This window comes from Symphalangus syndactylus, chromosome 6 (assembly GCF_028878055.3).
Source record: "Symphalangus syndactylus isolate Jambi chromosome 6, NHGRI_mSymSyn1-v2.1_pri, whole genome shotgun sequence".
Lineage (NCBI taxonomy): Eukaryota > Metazoa > Chordata > Mammalia > Primates > Hylobatidae > Symphalangus > Symphalangus syndactylus.
In genome coordinates this window covers 101,063,485-101,082,299 of record NC_072428.2, presented here as the reverse complement: position 1 = coordinate 101,082,299, position 18,815 = coordinate 101,063,485, and the positions used below count along the sequence as shown (strand labels likewise).

Sequence of the window (18,815 nt, the reverse complement as noted above, 5' to 3'; positions counted from 1 at the left end):
TTATGCTGAAATTTAGAGTATTAAGAGGTTATGGTAAGTGTTGTCCATTGGTTTGAGAAGTTTGACCGAAAAAAATGAAGATTGTAGTTGTGCATGAATCAGTTGGAAAAGTTGAATATTAACTTAAAAGCAAATGTTAAAAAAACAAATAGATCTGTATTTTGTTAGGGCTTACTGGATTTCATAAATACATATTTAGAATATTGTGAATTATATTAAATAACAACACATTATATTTAGTGCCAATACATTTTATCTAAGCACAAAATTCTTACCTATAGAAATATAAAAAGAAAAAAAAATACTGTGAATAGATTCAAATTGCTCTAACCACATCTTCCTTAAAAATGAAATTATGGAGAAGCTTCATGGTTAACCTGTATGTAACATCTATATAATATTTTCGCCATTCCTGAGTTTGTATGCTCAGCAGTTTGATCTCTTTTCTACTCATATCTCAGTGGTTACACTGTTTATTTCCAGAACCATAGGACACAAAAACCGGTATGTCAAAGTCCCCCGTGGTCACATCTGGGTTGAAGGTGATCATCATGGACACAGTTTTGACAGTAATTCTTTTGGGCCGGTAAGTCATCTTTTATCTTCTTGTTGATATAATTGGATTTCAAAGGTGAGAACAAAAGTATGTCAGATAGGTTATTCAGGTAACTCAGCCAAGACTGATCATGATTTTTATAGTGAAATAGTTTATGTTTGAAAATTTCCTTTTAAGTATCATAGATAAGGTACACTATCAGAGTGTGTATGTAGGTATGCGTGTGCACGTGTGTTTCTTGGGAAAAAAACTCAGACACTTCAACAAAGTACCAAAAAATGCTTTTGGCCAACTACCTTATTCCAAATTGGAAGATCTTTGTTTCTCCCACGGGAATACTTTGTAGCTTACATTTTCAGTTGATGTTTAGGAGATATAATGTGTACAAGACCTATAGGCATCAGTTTTCTAAATCATTAGTTTAAAGTGCAAGTGTAACAGAAATCATATTGGTAAATGTACAGGAAGCAAACTTTACCTCTACCCTCTTAGGGTCCCAGCTGGGCCTGAGAATTAAATTGACATAAGACAGAGTCATAGGAGAAAAGCAAACAAATTTAAAATAAGTTTTAGGTGGCGCAGGAGCCCTCATAAAGCAATGAAGCCCCAACAGGTGGAAAAACGTACATACTTTTATGTTAGATTGAACAAAGAGACCTAATTGTGGAAAAGTGACTAAATTATGTGGCGAGGCTAAAGGAAGATAATTATTTTAACACATTTTAACAAGGTCTGTTTGTACAGAACCCCCTCCGTGCCCCCTGCCATGAATTCCCATGGAATAATGTTTTTTTTTTTCCTCCTGGTATAGGGAAGGCATCTTTCACATGAAAAATTGTATCTCCTGCTTTCAGGAAGAAAAGGGAAAGATTAGAATGCCCTTGCATCTGCTGTTTGTCAAGTGCCTTTAGCTTAAAGTAATCCTTGTGTCAAAGTGGCATATTTTGGAGTGGCATGATCTGTCACCCTTTATAAGTAGAATGTTAGAAGCATTGAGTTTATAGTAGAAATGCAGACATTCCTTATTCCATGCTTGTACTCCATAGAATTGAGACTAAACTGGTATTTTGTGAGTTTTTTCATGTTGAATGTATACAGAAATTCTGTATTTATGAATCCCTGCAATAGCTCCTAATATAAAGTGAAGAATCTTTGAGTTAACCGGCACTACACCTGCTTCTCATTATCTAGTCTGTTTAAAAGCTTGGATCTTCACTCATTAGATTTTCCTAAGGGTAGACATATCTATACTTGTTAACGTATATGTAAGTTGAGCATCCCAATCCAAAAGTCTGAAATCTGAAATGCTCCAAAATTCTTGGATTACTGAGCACCAATATGATACTCAAAGGAAATGTTCATTGGAGTATTTTGGATTTCAAATTTGGGGATTAGATGTGCTCATCCAGTAAGTATAGTGCAAATACTCCAAAATAAAAAAAATCCAAAATTTGAAATACTTCTGGTTTCAAGTATTTTGGATAAGGGATATTCAACTTATATAAGTTAATATTGAATACCTTTAGATATGTTTGTGAAAAAATTTTTATCCATATAGTTTTTTTTCTAAAATTTAATGTTGGCGGTCTCTAATAAAACAATTTCTTTCACATAGTATGAGGGCACACTACTGTTGCCACTAATGGAGCAGCCACTTTGGCTCATCTTTGGCTGACAGTACAGTAATAGAGCTAGAGTTGGATAGGCATATATAACTGTGTGGAAGATAACTTTAGGAAACTACTACTACTTCTTTTTTTTTCTAGTTGCAATGATGATAATAAATACTACTAGGGCCTTTTCTTGCCTTTGAATAGTAATTATTACAAAAATATATCCAATTTTTGAAAGGTATACTAAAGGTGAAATAAACAGATTGGAAATGTTTTAGGTCACTTACAGTATAGAAGTGACTTTTGTGACAAAATTTTGTAGCAACTCGCAAGTGAAAAAGATTACCTAAAAGCCATTTTGTGTCTCTCTCATCACAGATGTGATTGGGTATGAAATGTTTCCATTGTGTGTGATGTCTCTGAAATATCTTTATGCTAACCCTCTTGAGTATATGATCATTGCACAATGATAGAAAATGTCCTTTCGTCTCATGATATGGATTTGCCAATTTACGACCTTAGTTTGCATTTCTAGTGCGATAAATATCTTTCATAAGTTTATTTTAAAATTGTGATAATTGTCTGGAAGTGTTGTTCAGTGCATATTACTACTTGATTTTACTGGATTATATCATAAAGACATGGTGATTCTAATGTGTTGCTTTGTAGTTGCTTAGAATATTTTCTAAGCATTTCTCTCAGTAATTTCCTCTCTGTGAAAGAAATTAGTGTCTTTTCCTTTACAACACCTACTTCTATGTAGATAAATAAATTTTCTATTGTAGCCATGATGTTCTTCACCAGCACACAAAATAACTGATTATCGTAGATAGTGACAAATTTTCTGCTTGCTTTAAAATGGAAGCACATAAAAAGTAAATTTTGTATTTGTATTTGTATGTATATAAAACTGTGACATTTCTAATAGTGATTTTAAACAACTTCACATTGGCAGACTCTTCAATTAAAAACGCATGCAGCAATTCTTTCATTTATTATAAATATTAATTTTAGTAATTATATTTGAACTGTTCTCCTAGTTAATATGTTCCATTTACTGAAAACACAAATGTGATTCTTTCTAGGGCCTCCAGTTAGCTTGTACACTTTCCACTTTGAAGTTTGTCTATTATTTTTATGTAGCTTTAAATTGAGAGAAACTGAGATACTTTCACTGTTTCCTGCGTAGTGATTTGTGAAATTCTAGTATCTAAAAATAAACCTAAAGTAAATTATTTATTTATTTAGCACCTAAAATATATAATTTATTTTAGCTACTTTGACCAAAAGACATTAGAAGAAAAACTTTTGGCTTCTACATTTCAAGGCAAACATAACCTTTCTAAGATGTATAAATGTATTTTGATTTTTAGGTTTGTGATCATAGTGTGACCTTGCGAACAATTTGTGTGCAGGGAATATGAATAATTCAGATGCAGAAACTATTTACGATAGAGTGCCTCTTTCTGAGAATGGAAACTTCGAGTTATACTAAATATGAGTTCTTTTTAGTTTCAAGTCATTTGGAAAAGAGCTAATTCAATCACTTATTTCATTGATACCTTATTAGATAAAATATTAGCCCCCTAGAGTGTTTTGTGAAGGAAATATGCCTAATAGGAGATGATAGTTTTAGCAATAAATGAGCATTAGAACTATTATTTATTAGTGAAATGAACTGGTGGTCTGAAAGTGATGATAAATAGACAACTGTAGAAAATGAATATTAAAATTCCATAGAATTCCTTTTGAAGTTTATGAAGTACAAAAAATTTTTCGCTTCTTAAAAACCAGTGAAAAGTAAAGTAGAAAAAGTAAAGTTTATGTTTTTAGAAGTGTGGAAAATGAATATTAAAATTCCATAGAATTCTTTTGAAGTTTATGAAGTGCAAAAAAATTTTCACTTTTTAAAAACCAGTGAAAAGTAAAGGAGAAAAAGTAAAGTTTATGTTGTTATATCATGCAAAGCTTTTCATTTATGCCTTCAAGACACATTTTTGAGCACCTGTGATTTGCCCACCTTGATTTTGGCTTGTGGAACCTGATGGGTGGGATGCGTCAGGAGAAATAAGAGTTATATTTAACCAGGCAGAGATTACTAGATTCTATAATATATGTGGGAAATGGGCATTTTAAGCAATTTAGTATCTAGTCATACCCGTTTTGAATTTTTTCCCCTATATAATGCTTCTTTGGTAAAACAAAACAAAACAAAACAAAACAATAGATTCTTGGAGTTGCAGGAAGGATGAAAGAATGGGACTTTTTATTTTAAGAGCCCTTGACAGCCGGGCCTGGTGGCTCATGCCTGTAATCCCAGCACCTTGGGAGGCCGAGGCGGGTGGATCACCTGAGGTCAGGAGTTCGAGACCAGCCTGACCAACATGGTGAAATCCCATCTCTACTAAAAATACGAAAATCAGCTGGGCATGGTGGCACATACCTGTAATCCCAGCTACTCGGGAGGCTGAGGCAGGAGAATCACTTGAACCTGGGAGGTGGAGGTTGCGGTGAGCTGAGATTGCACAATTACACTGGAGCCTGGGAAACAAGAGAAAACTCTGTCAAGAAAGAAAGAAAGGGGGGGGGGGAAGGAAGGAAGGAAGGAAGGAAGGAAGGCAGGCAGGCAGGCAGGCAGGCAAGCATGCACGAAGGCAGTTGACAAAGAGAGGAATTGGAACTGAGTTTTGGGAAATGTTTAAAATAGTCGGAGATTATAAGGACAGAGATTCAGGTCGTAGATAATAAGGAGTGCACTGAACCTGTAAGCCTTCTGAATTCTTTTGCCACTGTCACTAAGCATTAAAACATACCCTGATGCCTAGAAGGAGCAGGTAAGAGGGTCAATAGATGCTACCAGTACTAGGGTATAATCCCCACTCTCAAGGAAGGATGGAAGGGAGGTAGACAATCAGTCCTTCCCAACACATTGCAGCAAATACTCTAGATGGGGCATGACAGAGCCTCTTTGAGAAGTAGAGCATTTGTGTATGAAAACCCATGAAATCTCCCAGGAGGATTTGGTAGAACAGAGTGTTCTGAAATCAGTGAAAATAACTATTTGGTAAAAATCCTGCATTACGTAAAGCACTCTAGATGATGTATGTTTTGTGAATGAAGTGATTTATGCCTAGAGTGGCTAATGGGTTTCAGCTGCATTGAAAATATTCTGCCTATACAATACAGAATAATCTTGTGATACACGAGAATGAATTTTCATTGCATTTTTTATTGTCAAATTGTAGCATTTTCCTTGTGTAACTTCTCTAGAGCAGCTAGAATAGCTTTTATTTAAAATCAGCCATTTCAAATTTAGAAAAGGTCATTAGACAGTGTTGACAGGATCCAAATGAAGTATTCTCTTCACACTTTCTTTGAAAAAATGGTGCTTAGACTTTAATTGGTTATATTTTCTTGTTGCTTGTAGTACATGCTTATTCTTTAGAAATTTTTGATAGGAACTAAAATAATCTGTATTTTATAGAAAAATATTGGTAACAATAGTTTTATGGGTTTTGTTAATAAGTCATAAAGGCTTACCTTGTGGTTTTTCATCAAATGTTTCTCATGGTTCCCATAAACAGTACTGGAACCTGGCAACTTCACATGCTTTACCTAGATATAATTTTCATTTGACTGATATAGACAAAGGCATACATCCCATAAAAAGATCAAAGCCACTTAAAGGAGATACCATTATAATGAAAATATTTGTATAACCAAATATAACTAAGTCTCAAAAGAGAGCCCATTCTCAGAAGCTGTGTTCAACACCAAGAAATGTCCATACAGTAAAATGAAACAGAAAGTCTCTCAGGATTAGCTTCATTGTTTGTTGGATTTGTTGCTGTAATTAAGACATGAAAAAATATATGCGATTTTAAAAAGAGAGCTTGGAAACATAATATGGTGGTGAAATAAATAATGTCACCCATCTCCCCAAGAGAAGAGGCAATCTTAGCTTCCATTCCTACCAAATCAAATTTTGTCTTATGTCTTAATTATTCTGCTAGTGTAGAAATCATTTTCCACATGATATCATTTTTAGATAGAAAAAATGTCAGCAGAATTGTCATTAGACTTCATTGCTATGGCAGATACTGTTCCTTTGGGCCATTTAGTTACAGAATTAAACACATTCATTTTATTAGAAATATATATTTACGGATAATAGGTCAGGAGCCAAGATTTAGTGAAACATATGCAGAAGTTATTAATTTAGCAATTTTATAAGTGCTTAGAATTTTTTTTAAAGTGAGGTTGAAGCCTTTATTTTACTTGTAAGATGTAATTGGTGCCTACGTAACTGGGTATACATAGAAAAATAAAATGGAAAATATGAGGCGCCCATAAGACAAAAAAAGTCTTCTATTGAATATATTGAAATTCTAAGTTTGAGATTAAATTGCCTCATTTACATGGATATATACTTATAAAATATTTGGTGGGTGATTATTTACTCTCCACTTCTTTTAATAAATAGCAAACTATGTAAATAACTTTGTAAACACCAAACTATGTAAATAACGTTCTTTTGACTGAGCTGGGAGACAGCTTATTTTGGAAATTTTTAATTTTCCAAAAACTTGTTGGATAATCTTTAAAAAGACTTTGCTCTGTGTCAGTATCTTATTGGTTGTATTTGAAAAAGATCAGTTTGATTTTGAGTAACTTGGGTGATCTTTTTTTGTATAATGGAGCCATAAATGGACCCTGTAGTGAATCATGATAACTACGCTTTTAGACATTATTCATAGTAAGACTCGTGAGTTTTTGGTATATTAGGATTTGTCTAACTTGGTGAATCAAGCAAGCGAAAATACAGTTTTTTACTATAGTCGTCAGAATCAGAGCCATAACGTGTATTCTATTGATAGGTCACCACAGGCCCCATGACTTTTGCATTAAATAGAAGTTATTTTTGTAATATGACTCCTAAAGAATTCTGCTCCAACTGATATTTCTGTCACTAATGATTTTTCTGAAAAGAACCTTGATCACATTATTATGCTTCCTAACAACAATATTATCAACCTACAGTACCTACTATATTCAATAAAGAAACAAAGCAAGAAAGCCCTCTCTTACCACTTACGTTTGACATTATGCTAAAGGTCATTACCAGTGCAGATTAAGTCAAGAAAGAGAAATAAAAGATGTAGGAATGGGAAATGAAGATTCCAAACTGTTATTTTTCATAAGTATGATATTGTCTCCTTAGAAGTCCCAAGAGGAATCTGCAGAACTATTAAGACAATTATGCAAACTTAGTAGTATAATAGCTATTATATGCATGATGAAACATGGCTAGATATCATCAAGAAATAGAAAACATACTTTTAAAGAATTTACCATTTAAAATAGCAGTAAAAATTCATGATTGGTTACCTCTGGAAAAGATGAGAATGAATGTTATTTGGGAGGAGTGAGTATACAAAGACACCAAGTTACGGTACTTATATCTGAAGCAGAGTGGGAGCATACAGATGTTCATTACATTATGCTTTATACTTTTTATGTCTAAAATATAAAATAATACTTCCTTTTTTTTTTTTTTTTTTTTTTTGAGATGGAGTCTCGCTCTTTCACCCAGGCTGGAGTACAGTGGCACAATCTCAGGTCACTGCAACCTCCGCCTCCTGGGTTCAAGTGATTCTCCTGCCTCAGCCTCCCAAGTAGCTGGGATTACAGGTGCACACCACAGCAGGCTAATTTTTGAGTTTTTAGTAGAGACAAGGTTTTACCATGTTGACCAGGCTGGTCTCAAACTCCTGGCCTCAATTGATCTGTCCGCCTCGGCCTCTCAAAGTGCTGGGATTATAGGCATGAGCCACCACGACTGCTATAATAGACTATTTCTAATAACTGCATAAGTTAAAATATTAAAAGTTGACATCAGTGACTCCACATTACTTACAAATATTAGATTGTCCCCTAATATATGTGAGGCCTAAGGCATGGAGATCTAAATACTACATGTCTAAATATTTAACATTTAACTATAAATTAAGTTAGCAAACTGTTAAATGAAATATGTTACTTTTCCTAACTCGATAAATATACCTCCATATGGCTAAAACCAGCAAACAAAAATGACTGAATTTAATTATTATTACACATTTGAGTATTCTGTTGAAAGGTCTGTGATGTTTGGAAGAGTAATAAAATTAAAATATACATAAGCGTTAAATTACATATATATTCTAAATGAAAATTCCAAGCTGTTGTTTTTCAGTTTTTTAAAATACATTTTAAATTCATTTATACATTTTTTTCCTGGCCTCCATTTCAGCAAAATCACTATGTTGTTATAATCAAGATTTTCACATGATATGCATTCTATTGACAACAGTGAATGATATGAAGGATTAAAATAATATTTGCTTGTATTTAGTATAGATAATTTAAATATATGTTAATGAAAATCTAGATGAAAATAAATGTAAAAAATTTAAAAGTAAATTTTTTCAAGTCTTTCCAAAAGATTTTTTGTAAAATATCAAAATGTATCTTTTCAAACCAAAAGTCAAAATATAAATAACCATTAACATAAAATTACATCAAAATTATTTAAATAGAACTGAATTTTTAAGTATTTAAAGAATTAATTACATTTTATTACATATTTTTATAAAAGGAAATCTATTCACAGGTTTGAGGGTTCAGTTTCTACGTGCTTGTCAATATAAAGAGTATCATGCTCCATGCATGTCATACCCTCAACTACATACATATAAATTTAAGTAGTCACAAATGTTTCCTTTGTCACCATGCACAACTGTGGTGAATACTGTGTTTTCCTGAGTACCTCTAGAATTCTAGAATCACAAGTTGAAACATGAAGAGCAGAAAGAACAGGGGCACTCAGCTACTGGCAAATCATACTGAGTATATAAGAATCTGTGGCCTCCAAGCTGAGAAGGCTTGTCAGGTCATTTAATTTCCCTCTTCTAAGCTAAGTGCTTAGATGGCTGAAATCCTGCCTATGATCAACTGGTGAAGTTTCATGGCATTTGGAATCAATCTATTGTGCTTTTTTGTTTTTTTTTTTGTTTGTTTTTTTTAGAATATAAAATATATGGAAAAACATATGTCTGGGTCCTTAATGGTGTTAGTTTTTTATGAGTAAATACCTGGTGAATAATCAGGGTTAGAATGTCACACTTTGCTAGTGCTGAATGCCAGATCTTGAATGACATAGGGACCCATGTGTTCTTTAAAAAACTTAATTTTTGTAAAACTTGTGATGTGCAGGTTTCTCAAAAACACAGGCACCAAAAAAGCAGTGCCTCTTGCCGAGGCCTAAGTGCAGTCTGGCTTAGTGTAAAGTCATCAGCAGGGCAGTCAAACCCTTTTGATTCTGTCTCCCGCCAAATTTTCCAGATCCATCTTACCTGCCTTGCCTTGATCAGTCCATAAATTCACCATCTGGTTTTGCATTTTTGTATTTTGGCACAGGCTGTCATTTTTTCTCCCTTTCATTATCTTGTGCCTGCCCACCTTAATGTGGACAACGACTACGCCCAGACCTACTCTTAACATGAAGTTTTGCTTCTGACTAAGCCAGTTACCCCACACAGCATTTGCAGTATAATTGCACAGTGATTCTGTGTGTGTAAAGACTGTGAACTTTGCCAAGGCAGCTATGGGAGCTAACTCATCCTTGTATCCCTGTAGCCCAGAACCGGGAACAGAGTTTAACAGCTGTTTCATGACACAGTTAATGGCCAATTTCTGCACAGTAAAGATTCATCTAGAACAGGGTTCAGTGAAATATGGCCCTTGAACCAAATCTGGCCCATTCTTATTTCTGTATAAAAGAAGTTATGTTGGAACACAGCCACACTCTGGCTTTCATATTGACTATGGCTGCTTTCCCACTGTAACGGCTGAGTTAAGTACTTGCAAGAGAGACTTATATCCCACAAATCCTAAAATATTTATTATCTGCTCTTTATTTAAAAAGCTTGCCAACCTCTGATCCTAGTGAATTAGTAATAGATAACTTTAGAAAGATTGGTTTAGGACTGATTATGTCTGGCTGTTAATAGGAAAGTCAGAAATTTGAACATTACCTAGAAGGGACTAAAAAGCCGTTTACATTTTGGAACAGGAGAGTAATAAGTTACGAGAGGTATCCTGGCAAGACTGGTTTGGGAAAATTATGAATGAAAGATTAGATTGGAAATAGGATATAGGTAGAAAATGCAGTTATTTGATAATACTGTTAGTTCAAATGGGAGATGATTAGGCATTAGGCAAAGGTCGTAGTAATAAAAATATGAAGTAGATTGACTTATAAGAGTCAAGAATAATTGGTTTGATGTCTGTTAGATTCTGCTCCCTGGTATTAACTCACCACATCTATCAGAGAAATTCACCAGCTGGAATACTGAACTCACTTCATGCTTATCTCTGATGGGTCAAACCTTAAAATTAAGCATGAACAGCAGTCTTGGCTATGTTATGAGAATTGTGCTGCCTGGTAATGATTAGATTTGTGTCCCTGACATTGGGAGTGGCAATCCAGTCTTGTTCATGACTCCTTAAGCTTACAGGCAAATATCCCATCAAAGTATCAAAGTTCCATTCTTTTACACTTAGCATCCATGTCAACTAACCACTCATTTCACCAGCCTTTTCTACTCTTTTTGGTAAAGTTCTCACATGTTTCAAAAGGTATAGACAATTCCCAGAATGTAGAGGCTAAAAGAGGGAAACATAGAAGGGCGAATATTTTGGTAAACCACCTGATAGAGAAGCATGTTTTAAAAATTTCTTTGTCATTATTATTTAAAACATACACAAATATATATTTTTCAAAATTAAAATATTTTCAATACATCAACACATTGTGGGAAGTTGTAAATAAATGTTTTAATTAAAAAATATTTTCAAAAAGAAATGTATCAATTTTTTTGAAGAAATGATACAGAATGTTCACACTGCTTTCAAGTTACATTAATCTCCCCTTTAAACGAAGTTACTGTATTAAAATAAGTATATTGATATTGTCAATTTAAATTAGGATGTAATCAGTGGAAAGAAAGGGGAAACTATAAGGCTTCATCAAGTTGTGGAATATTGAACGTTTTTGATTACTAAGCCTGATTTTCACAAAAATAATAGTCATTAACTAGGACTTACTTAGACTAACAACTACATTAGGCTGAAGTCTTACTTAGGCCTCCAGTGATTTTATTTACAGTTGAAGAGCCTCGACCAGACCATTTTCAAAGCTGCCTAAATCTTCCTTTTTGTGAAATGCATCTGCCTATTCCCCACTGAAACTTTAAACTCTGTCTGCCTAGTATTTGCTGGGAAGCTGCAGGCAAATGAAACATTCCTCTCAAATTAGCCACGATTATATTTGGGTTGTTCATATAAATTAAGTTTCACTTCACAAAAACCTAATGAGATTATAAATTATGTCACTTCTACAAGTCATTATGAATTATCTAGACTCTAGTCAAGGAGAAATTCTACTTCACAAAATATTTGGTACAGAGTCTTTTAAAACACTGTATTGCATTCTTCTGTCATTAAAAAAATAAAAACACAAAAACAAAGCATAATCTTTCAAATAAAGAAAATATATGTGCTGAATAGGGAATGATAATTACCATTAAATTAATGGATTCTTTAAATCTACTAGCATGGTTTCACTGGGCCATTGTTTTTAGATTTAATGTGTTATCCTGCACTGACTGAAAAGTAACAGTATAAAATGAGGAGGGCTAATTTAAAGGTCATTCATCAAAGTGCATGGTACTTAAATAGCTTTTTTGCCCAGATGGGCATTACTGGTTAAACCGTTATATTATTTCAAGTAGTATTTGTGACTTTTTGAATCCCCTTCAAAATTCATGTTGAAATTTAATTGCCATTGTAACAGTATTACCAGGTCAGATGTTTAAGAGCTCATTAGGCCATGAGGATTCTACCCTCATGGCTGGGATTAATGCCTTATAAAAGGGTGACTTCAGTCCCCTTTTTCCTCTTTGCTCTTCTGCCTCCTGCTATGTGTGGAAAAAGTATTCTTCTCCTCCAGAGGACGCAGTATTCGAGGTGCCATCTTGAAATCAGAATCATCAAACCTGCTGGTTCCTTAATATTGGACTTCCCAGTCTCTAAAACTGTGAGTCAATATATTTTTTATTATAAATTACCCAATCTGTGGCATTCTGTTATAGCAGCACAAGCAGACTAAGACAGTATTATACTGTTGAGTCACAGTAGTATATTTTATAAAGAACTTTAGGTACATTTTAAAGAGTAAGTTCTGATGTTATTATAGTCACATAATATTTCTCTATATTTTAATTTAAAGAAACCAACCACCTTAAGAAGTATTTTTTTAGACGGAAGAACATTATTTAAACTACTGTTTTATTGCAAGAAAATCTTCCTACTATTATATGTTTGGTATAATAATATTACATTAATGTGAAATTTTATTATATTCTTCTCCACCCTATCATTACCCCTAACCATCTCACTGCTCATTCTTTTGAAGTTCACTATTCACAATACCTTTTTTTTTTTTTGTCACATCAAAGTAAATTTGGTATTTGATCATAAGATGGATTATGAAGAGGATGCCCCTTTATGGAAAGAATTTAAGTAGGATATGCTTGTGTATATAGAGACTACCCAAAATTGATATATTATTCCCATCCTTTAGGTCCAGGAAGACTGCCCTCTTAATAAAGTTATTTACAATATTCTCTGTTTTTAATTCCTGAAAGTCCCCCAAATGGCCATGAGACTATTTCCATGATCCTTTGCCTAATATGTCTGCTTTAATGTGCTTTTGTATTACTCCAATCCTGTTTAAAAGTAAGCCAGCCAAAAACATCACAAATCATGCAAAACAAAATCATTTATAGATGCACAAAAAAATACCCTATGTATTCTTTCCACTTGGTTGAAAGTGAAGTAGGCTTAGAGTAAAATACATTGTCTTTAAAACTCATACATTCTGTGTTCTCAGCCCCTGATTTTTTTACCCCCCTAAGTAGTAGCCCCTCTTTAAGAGGGGAGATCTCTCCTGCTCTCAAAATTATTTTTTCTACTTCTCCCCAAAAGGAGGAAATCTAGTAACCTTTCACAGAAAAAGAGAGACAGAGAAATGAGTATCACCTCTTGAAAATGTTCCTTTCTTTTTTTTTCCCCCTGAGACAGAGTTTCACTCTTGTTGCCCATGCTGGAGTGTAATGGCATCATCTTGGCTCACTGCAACCTCCGCCTCCTGGGTTCAAGGGATTCTCCTGCCTCAGCTTCCTGAGTAGCTGGGATTACAGGTGCGTGCCACCATGCCTGGCTAATTTTTTGTTTTTTGTAATTTTAGTAAAGACAGGTTTTCACCATGTTGGCCAGGCTTATGTCGAACTCCTGACCTCAGGTAATCCGCCCGCCTCAGCCTCCCAAAGTGCTGGGATTAAAGGCGTAAGCCACCATGCCCAGCCAACAAATGCTGCTTTCTTTTAATTTTATTTATTTATTTTTTTGAGATAGAGTCTTGCTTTGTTGCCCAGGCTTGAGTGCAGTGTGGCACATTCTTGGCTCACTGCAACCTGTTCCTCTGGTTCAAAGGATTTTTGTGTCTCAGACTCCTGAGCAGCTGGAACTAGGAACTACAGGCATGCACCACCATGCCAGGCTACTTTTTTTGTATTTTTAGTACAGAAACGGTTTCACTATGTTGGCCAGGCTGGTCTCGAACTCCTGGCCTCCTTCAAGTAATCCACATGCCTTGGCCTCCCAAGGTGCTGGGATTTTCTTTTAACTTTTAATAAATGTAGCAGGAACATCTCTCCTCAATTCAACAAAACCATAAAAAGAAAATAATAATAAAATTGAAGAAATCACCTAGCAGAGAGAGAAATTATTTTTGTGGTGGTGGCTCCCCCCAAATATCACAAGTCACCTCACTTGTCTCCAAAGACAACACTGAATAGTGCTTTGAAGGTGGTTTCAATCACGAGACTAAAGAGGTGGCATTTACCCCTACTAGATACCTGTCACTTCCACTCCAAGGCCTTCTGAGGCTAAGGGGAAGGCTAATCCCATGGCCATGAGCATGAGCAGTTTTCCAGTGCCGCATATTTCAGTTTGAGACGTGGGACAGGGAGTGGTCTGACCTCTAGTTCTCAATCCAGAGGGTCAGCTTGCATCCAGTTCCAGTCCTGCACCAATTAGCTATGACCAGTGGGGCAGGATCTAGTTGAGAAATGACTATGATTGGCCTAGCTTGAGTTAAGTGCCCATCCTGGAAGAGTCAGTCATTGTCAAGGGTTGGAATATTGTGGTTGTCATAGTTTGGATCAGGTATCTTCCTCTAGACCAACCAATTCTGGCCTAGGGGCAGCATTATATAAAAATCATGGCAGCTCCATGGAAACCTTATCTTGTTGATGCCAGTACAGGGAAAGGGGTTGTTGTTCCCAGATAATGCAGGGTGTTAGGCAGACAAAAGAATAGACAACAATGTCATATAATAAAAGGTAAAAAGTATAAAAGCCAGAGACAGAGGTGTAACATCATGAAGTTCATAGAAGTGATATCTAGCAAGAAAGAATTCAAAGGCATTAGTCAGTTGAACCTTGAAGAAAAGATAGGATTTTGACTTACGGACAAGTGGAAAAGTAACTTTTGAGAAGTAGAAAGCAAGGTAGCAGAAGCATGGAGGTGGAAGTGTTTAGAATATGTATTGGGTAGTTGAGCAATTTTATTTGGCTAGATATCCAATATATTCTGTTTTAAGACTAAGTGTGATTAGTTTATGTGGCTTCAAGATTCTGTTCTCTACATGCAACCTATGCAAATTCAAATTCAGTGCAACTAAAATGACACAGGGTGATTTGCACTATTTAACAAATGGGAGATTGATATTAATCATCAGCTGTTTGGAGGCTTTGCCATGAGAGAGGGAGGAGAGATAAGTGATCCTAGCAGTATTATATAGGAGCAGTGTATTTGTAGACTTTGCTTGGCTATTCTTTGTTAAATAATTAAATATAAGTCTTTTTAAAAATCCACTATGCCTCCTCAATCAGGAGCAATAAATAGGTTATCCTGGGCTACTAAATTCTGAGATCTTTGTTTAGATAAATTTAGTATGTGTGACAGATAGTATTTCATACTTAAAAAAATTATATTGTATTTCATACTTTTGCAACATATATGTCTCACTGTAGTTTATCTTAGATTAAGAACTATTAAAGTTCTGAATCTGTGGTAGAATTTTCTTTGCATCCCCTTCTTTTTTCTTTTCACCTTTCTACCTTCCATAATATTTCTTTTGCAGGTCAGCTAAACACCTGGGCTTTGAAAGATTACTCATTTATATGGTTCTTTGTCAGCATCACGTTCATGTTGCCAAAACCTGTGATCTCTTCCAAATATCCATCTTAGCCTTTCAGCAGTATTTGATATGGTTGGCCACTTCCTTTTTAAAATATTTTGAGAATTTTCGTCTTTTAGCTTCCTTGAACCCAAATAACCAGTCACTTTTTCTAGGCCTCCTTTACATTTTCATCCTTCTCTGCCCGATTTCTAAATTTTGGCATGCCCCTGAGCTTGATCCTGAATGTTCATCCGTACTTAAACCCTCCCTAGGAAAATCGATCCTGTGTTTTTAAATGCCGTCTTCATGCATCGGTGCTCAGATTCGTATCTCCAGATGGTATCACACTTGGATATTCAAGAAACATCTTAAATTTAACATGTCTAAAAGGAAATTCTTCATTCCCTTCCTTTCTCCTTCCATCTTCTTTCCTCAGATTTCTTCCATTTCAGTAGATGGCACTATCCACCCAGTTACTCAAGACAAAAGTTAGGAGGCATCCTTGGGGTCTCACTTTTTATTGCCCTCAACTGCCTGGGAAGGCCTGTTACTCTTCCACCAACGTCCTAGAGTCACGTGCTTTCTTCCATCTCTACTGCTGCCTCACTGATTCAGGTCATCATCTGTGTCACTACAGGGGCCTCCTAACTGGGCTGCATGCTTCCCCTCTTCATCTTCTAAACGTCAACGTCTCTGGGGCAGCTGCAGTTATCTTACAGTTATTTTATCCTCAAACCCGATCTCTAGCTTACATGAAACACTTCAGTGGCTTCCTGTTGCTATTAGAATTAAAAGCATTAAGTTTTCTCTGATTCCCTTGACCGTGGCCTTCAGGGCCCTCACATTGTATGGCCTCTCCATCTCTCCCCTTTCCATGCTTGCACCTCTCTGATCTTTCAATTCTTTGAACAGGTGAAAGGCCTTTTGTCCTAGCTAGATCCTCTTCCTTGAATTCTCTTCCTTTAGGTCTTTGCGTGGTTGGCTCTTTATTTTACCCACTTCAGGAAAGATTTTCTTCTGTGCATCTAACAAAATGGAACACATGCACACATGCACGTGCGCACACACACACACACACACCTGCTTCTAGCTACTATCAGTATCTTATTTTATTTCTTTATTCATGTTTATATTTTTATCTCCTCCAATAGAAAATTGAGCTTCATGAGGTCAGGAACCTTGTCCTTTTGGTTCACTGCTGTAGCATGGTGCCTGGCTGGCTCGTAATAGGCACCTACTGCATCTTGTTAAATAAATAAACAAACTTCTGTTCTGTGAGTGAGTTTAGCACTCACGATGCCTTCTGGTTCAGAAATAAGTCAATGGAAAGTATACAAGAAGGACATCTGACGTCTTTGGAAAAAAGAGACTAAAATGTGCTTAAAATGGTTAGTGGAGATTGGAAGAAGGCTCCTAACCTGATGCACTTTTCAGAAAGAGGATGAGATGGATATCACCTTAAAAATAGATGGTGATTCAAGCAAAGCAAACAGAACAAGGAGAAACAGGACCAAATAAAAAGTTTCTTTTAGGTAGAGCACAGAGCTTTTGTGATAGGTCAGCTGAACAGGCTGGCTGAAACTAGGAGGAGGGGTAGAGTGGTAGAAATATCTGGGGACACCAAAAGAAATGATTATCTTACCTACAGGGCAATAGCAGGACTGCAAAATATTTGTCAAGCTATCAAAGGGATATTAAAAAGGCAAAGTCCAATTTAGTATGGGATGGCCTGAAATCTAGTAGTAAAACTATCTCCATGGGAAGAGAGAAATCTTAGCACAGTAGAAAGAAGGATGGAGCCAACGCTTCTCATCCCATTCTGAATCTCTAAATAGAAACTTTGTTGTCCATGACTAAAATGTTATATCACTGTTTCCCAAATTTTCATGTGTATTAGAATCACCTGGCCGGGCGCGGTGGCTCACGCTTGTAATCCCAGCACTTTGGGAGGCCGAGGCGGGCAGATCACGAGGTCAGGACATCGAGACCACGGTGAAACCCCGTCTCTACTAAAAATACAAAAAATTAGCCGGGCGTGGTGGCGGGTGCCTGTAGTCCCAGCTACTTGGAGAGGCTGAGGTAGGAGAATGGCGTGAACCCGGGAGGCGGACCTTGCAGTGAGCCGAGATGGCGCCACGGCACTCCAGCCTGGGTGACAAAGCGAGACTCCATCTCAAAAAAAAAAAAAAAAAAAAAAAAAAATCACCTTAGGAGCTTATAAAAAATAGAGATTTTCTGACTTCCTTGAGATTCTGATTTAGTAGAACTTGTGTGGGTTTCAGGAAGCTGTACTTTAGCAAGTATTCCCCAAATGAAATTAATACAGTTCAAATGCAAGGCCAGGCCATGCCTCAAGAAACACTGGCCTATAGGGGCCTATAGTTTTGTCTGTGTTCACATACTGTTTAAACACAGTTTAATAATGTTGTGAATGCCTGAGGAAGTGATTTGTATGTGTATGTATGTGCACGTATGTGTGTAATTGTTGATTAGGTAGATATAGTGGAACTAACTAAAAAGACATTTCATTCTAAAGATTAGACATTCTTGTTTCTGTTGACTTTATTTATGAATATTGCACTTATGTATAATCTGCCCTTTTATTGGTTGAGTTTTAAAAATGTAATTAGTTTCAGATGATTTTCAAATAATCTGAATTTACAGAACCAGATTTTTAATTAGAAATTGGATAGTAGAAATGAAAGTGTGTTAATTAAATATGTATTTTATTTTATTAGAAAGTTTCAATAGCCCCACCTGATACTGATTCTACCTGGTTGATTTTCCTGAACTCTGGGAACGAATAATTCCTGTTTCTGTTGTGTATGACCAAGTAAAAACTGAAGAAACTATATCGTAAAAATGAGCACCCTGGTAAAAGTGATAGCATTCTCTAGAGAGAAATATTCTTGTGTTAGAAAAACTTAAAGCTTCCTTTTCCAAGAGAATATTAAAATAATTGGAGTCTCCCTCTTCTTTTTTTTATTTTTTTCAAGAAATTTTGTTCCTTTTTCAGAGGTTTCTTTTCGCATTCAGTTCAGGAACTGTTAAAACCTGGCTGTTTTCCAGAACAAGAAATTGATTAGATTGTAGAAAATAATGGAGACAGGCTAGTGGATTCAAGGAAAATTGTATGTGTAAAAAGCACCAGATACAATGCTTAGTGGAATATTCTTCCCATTGCAATTATTCATTTAAAGACAGTTGCTGGCTGACTTCTTGTGTAAACAGAGCAATGCCTGCCCAATGCCAGTTCGTATTTTCACTGTTAGAGATTTTCTAAAGATAGAAAATGTTT

At 35.5% G+C, this 18,815-nt stretch overlaps 1 protein-coding gene across 7 annotated transcripts in view; it reads left to right on the top strand.

The window, feature by feature from the left end:
* IMMP2L (inner mitochondrial membrane peptidase subunit 2) overlaps window positions 1-18,815 on the top strand; it is an 886,329-nt gene that overhangs the window by 666,215 nt on the left and 201,299 nt on the right. For 4 of the 7 annotated variants that reach the window (XR_010121572.1, XM_055283713.2, XM_055283714.2 and 1 more), the window contains one exon: window positions 484-586. Coding sequence is in view for 5 of the 7 variants with exons in the window: in XM_055283713.2 (XP_055139688.1) it covers window positions 484-586 (103 nt within the window). In the remaining 2 variants the exon portion in view is untranslated. Of the gene's footprint in view, window positions 1-483; window positions 587-12,204; window positions 12,308-18,815 lie in introns of all 7 variants that reach the window. The other 3 variants (XM_063642124.1, XM_063642125.1, XR_010121573.1) reach the window with 2 other exon arrangements.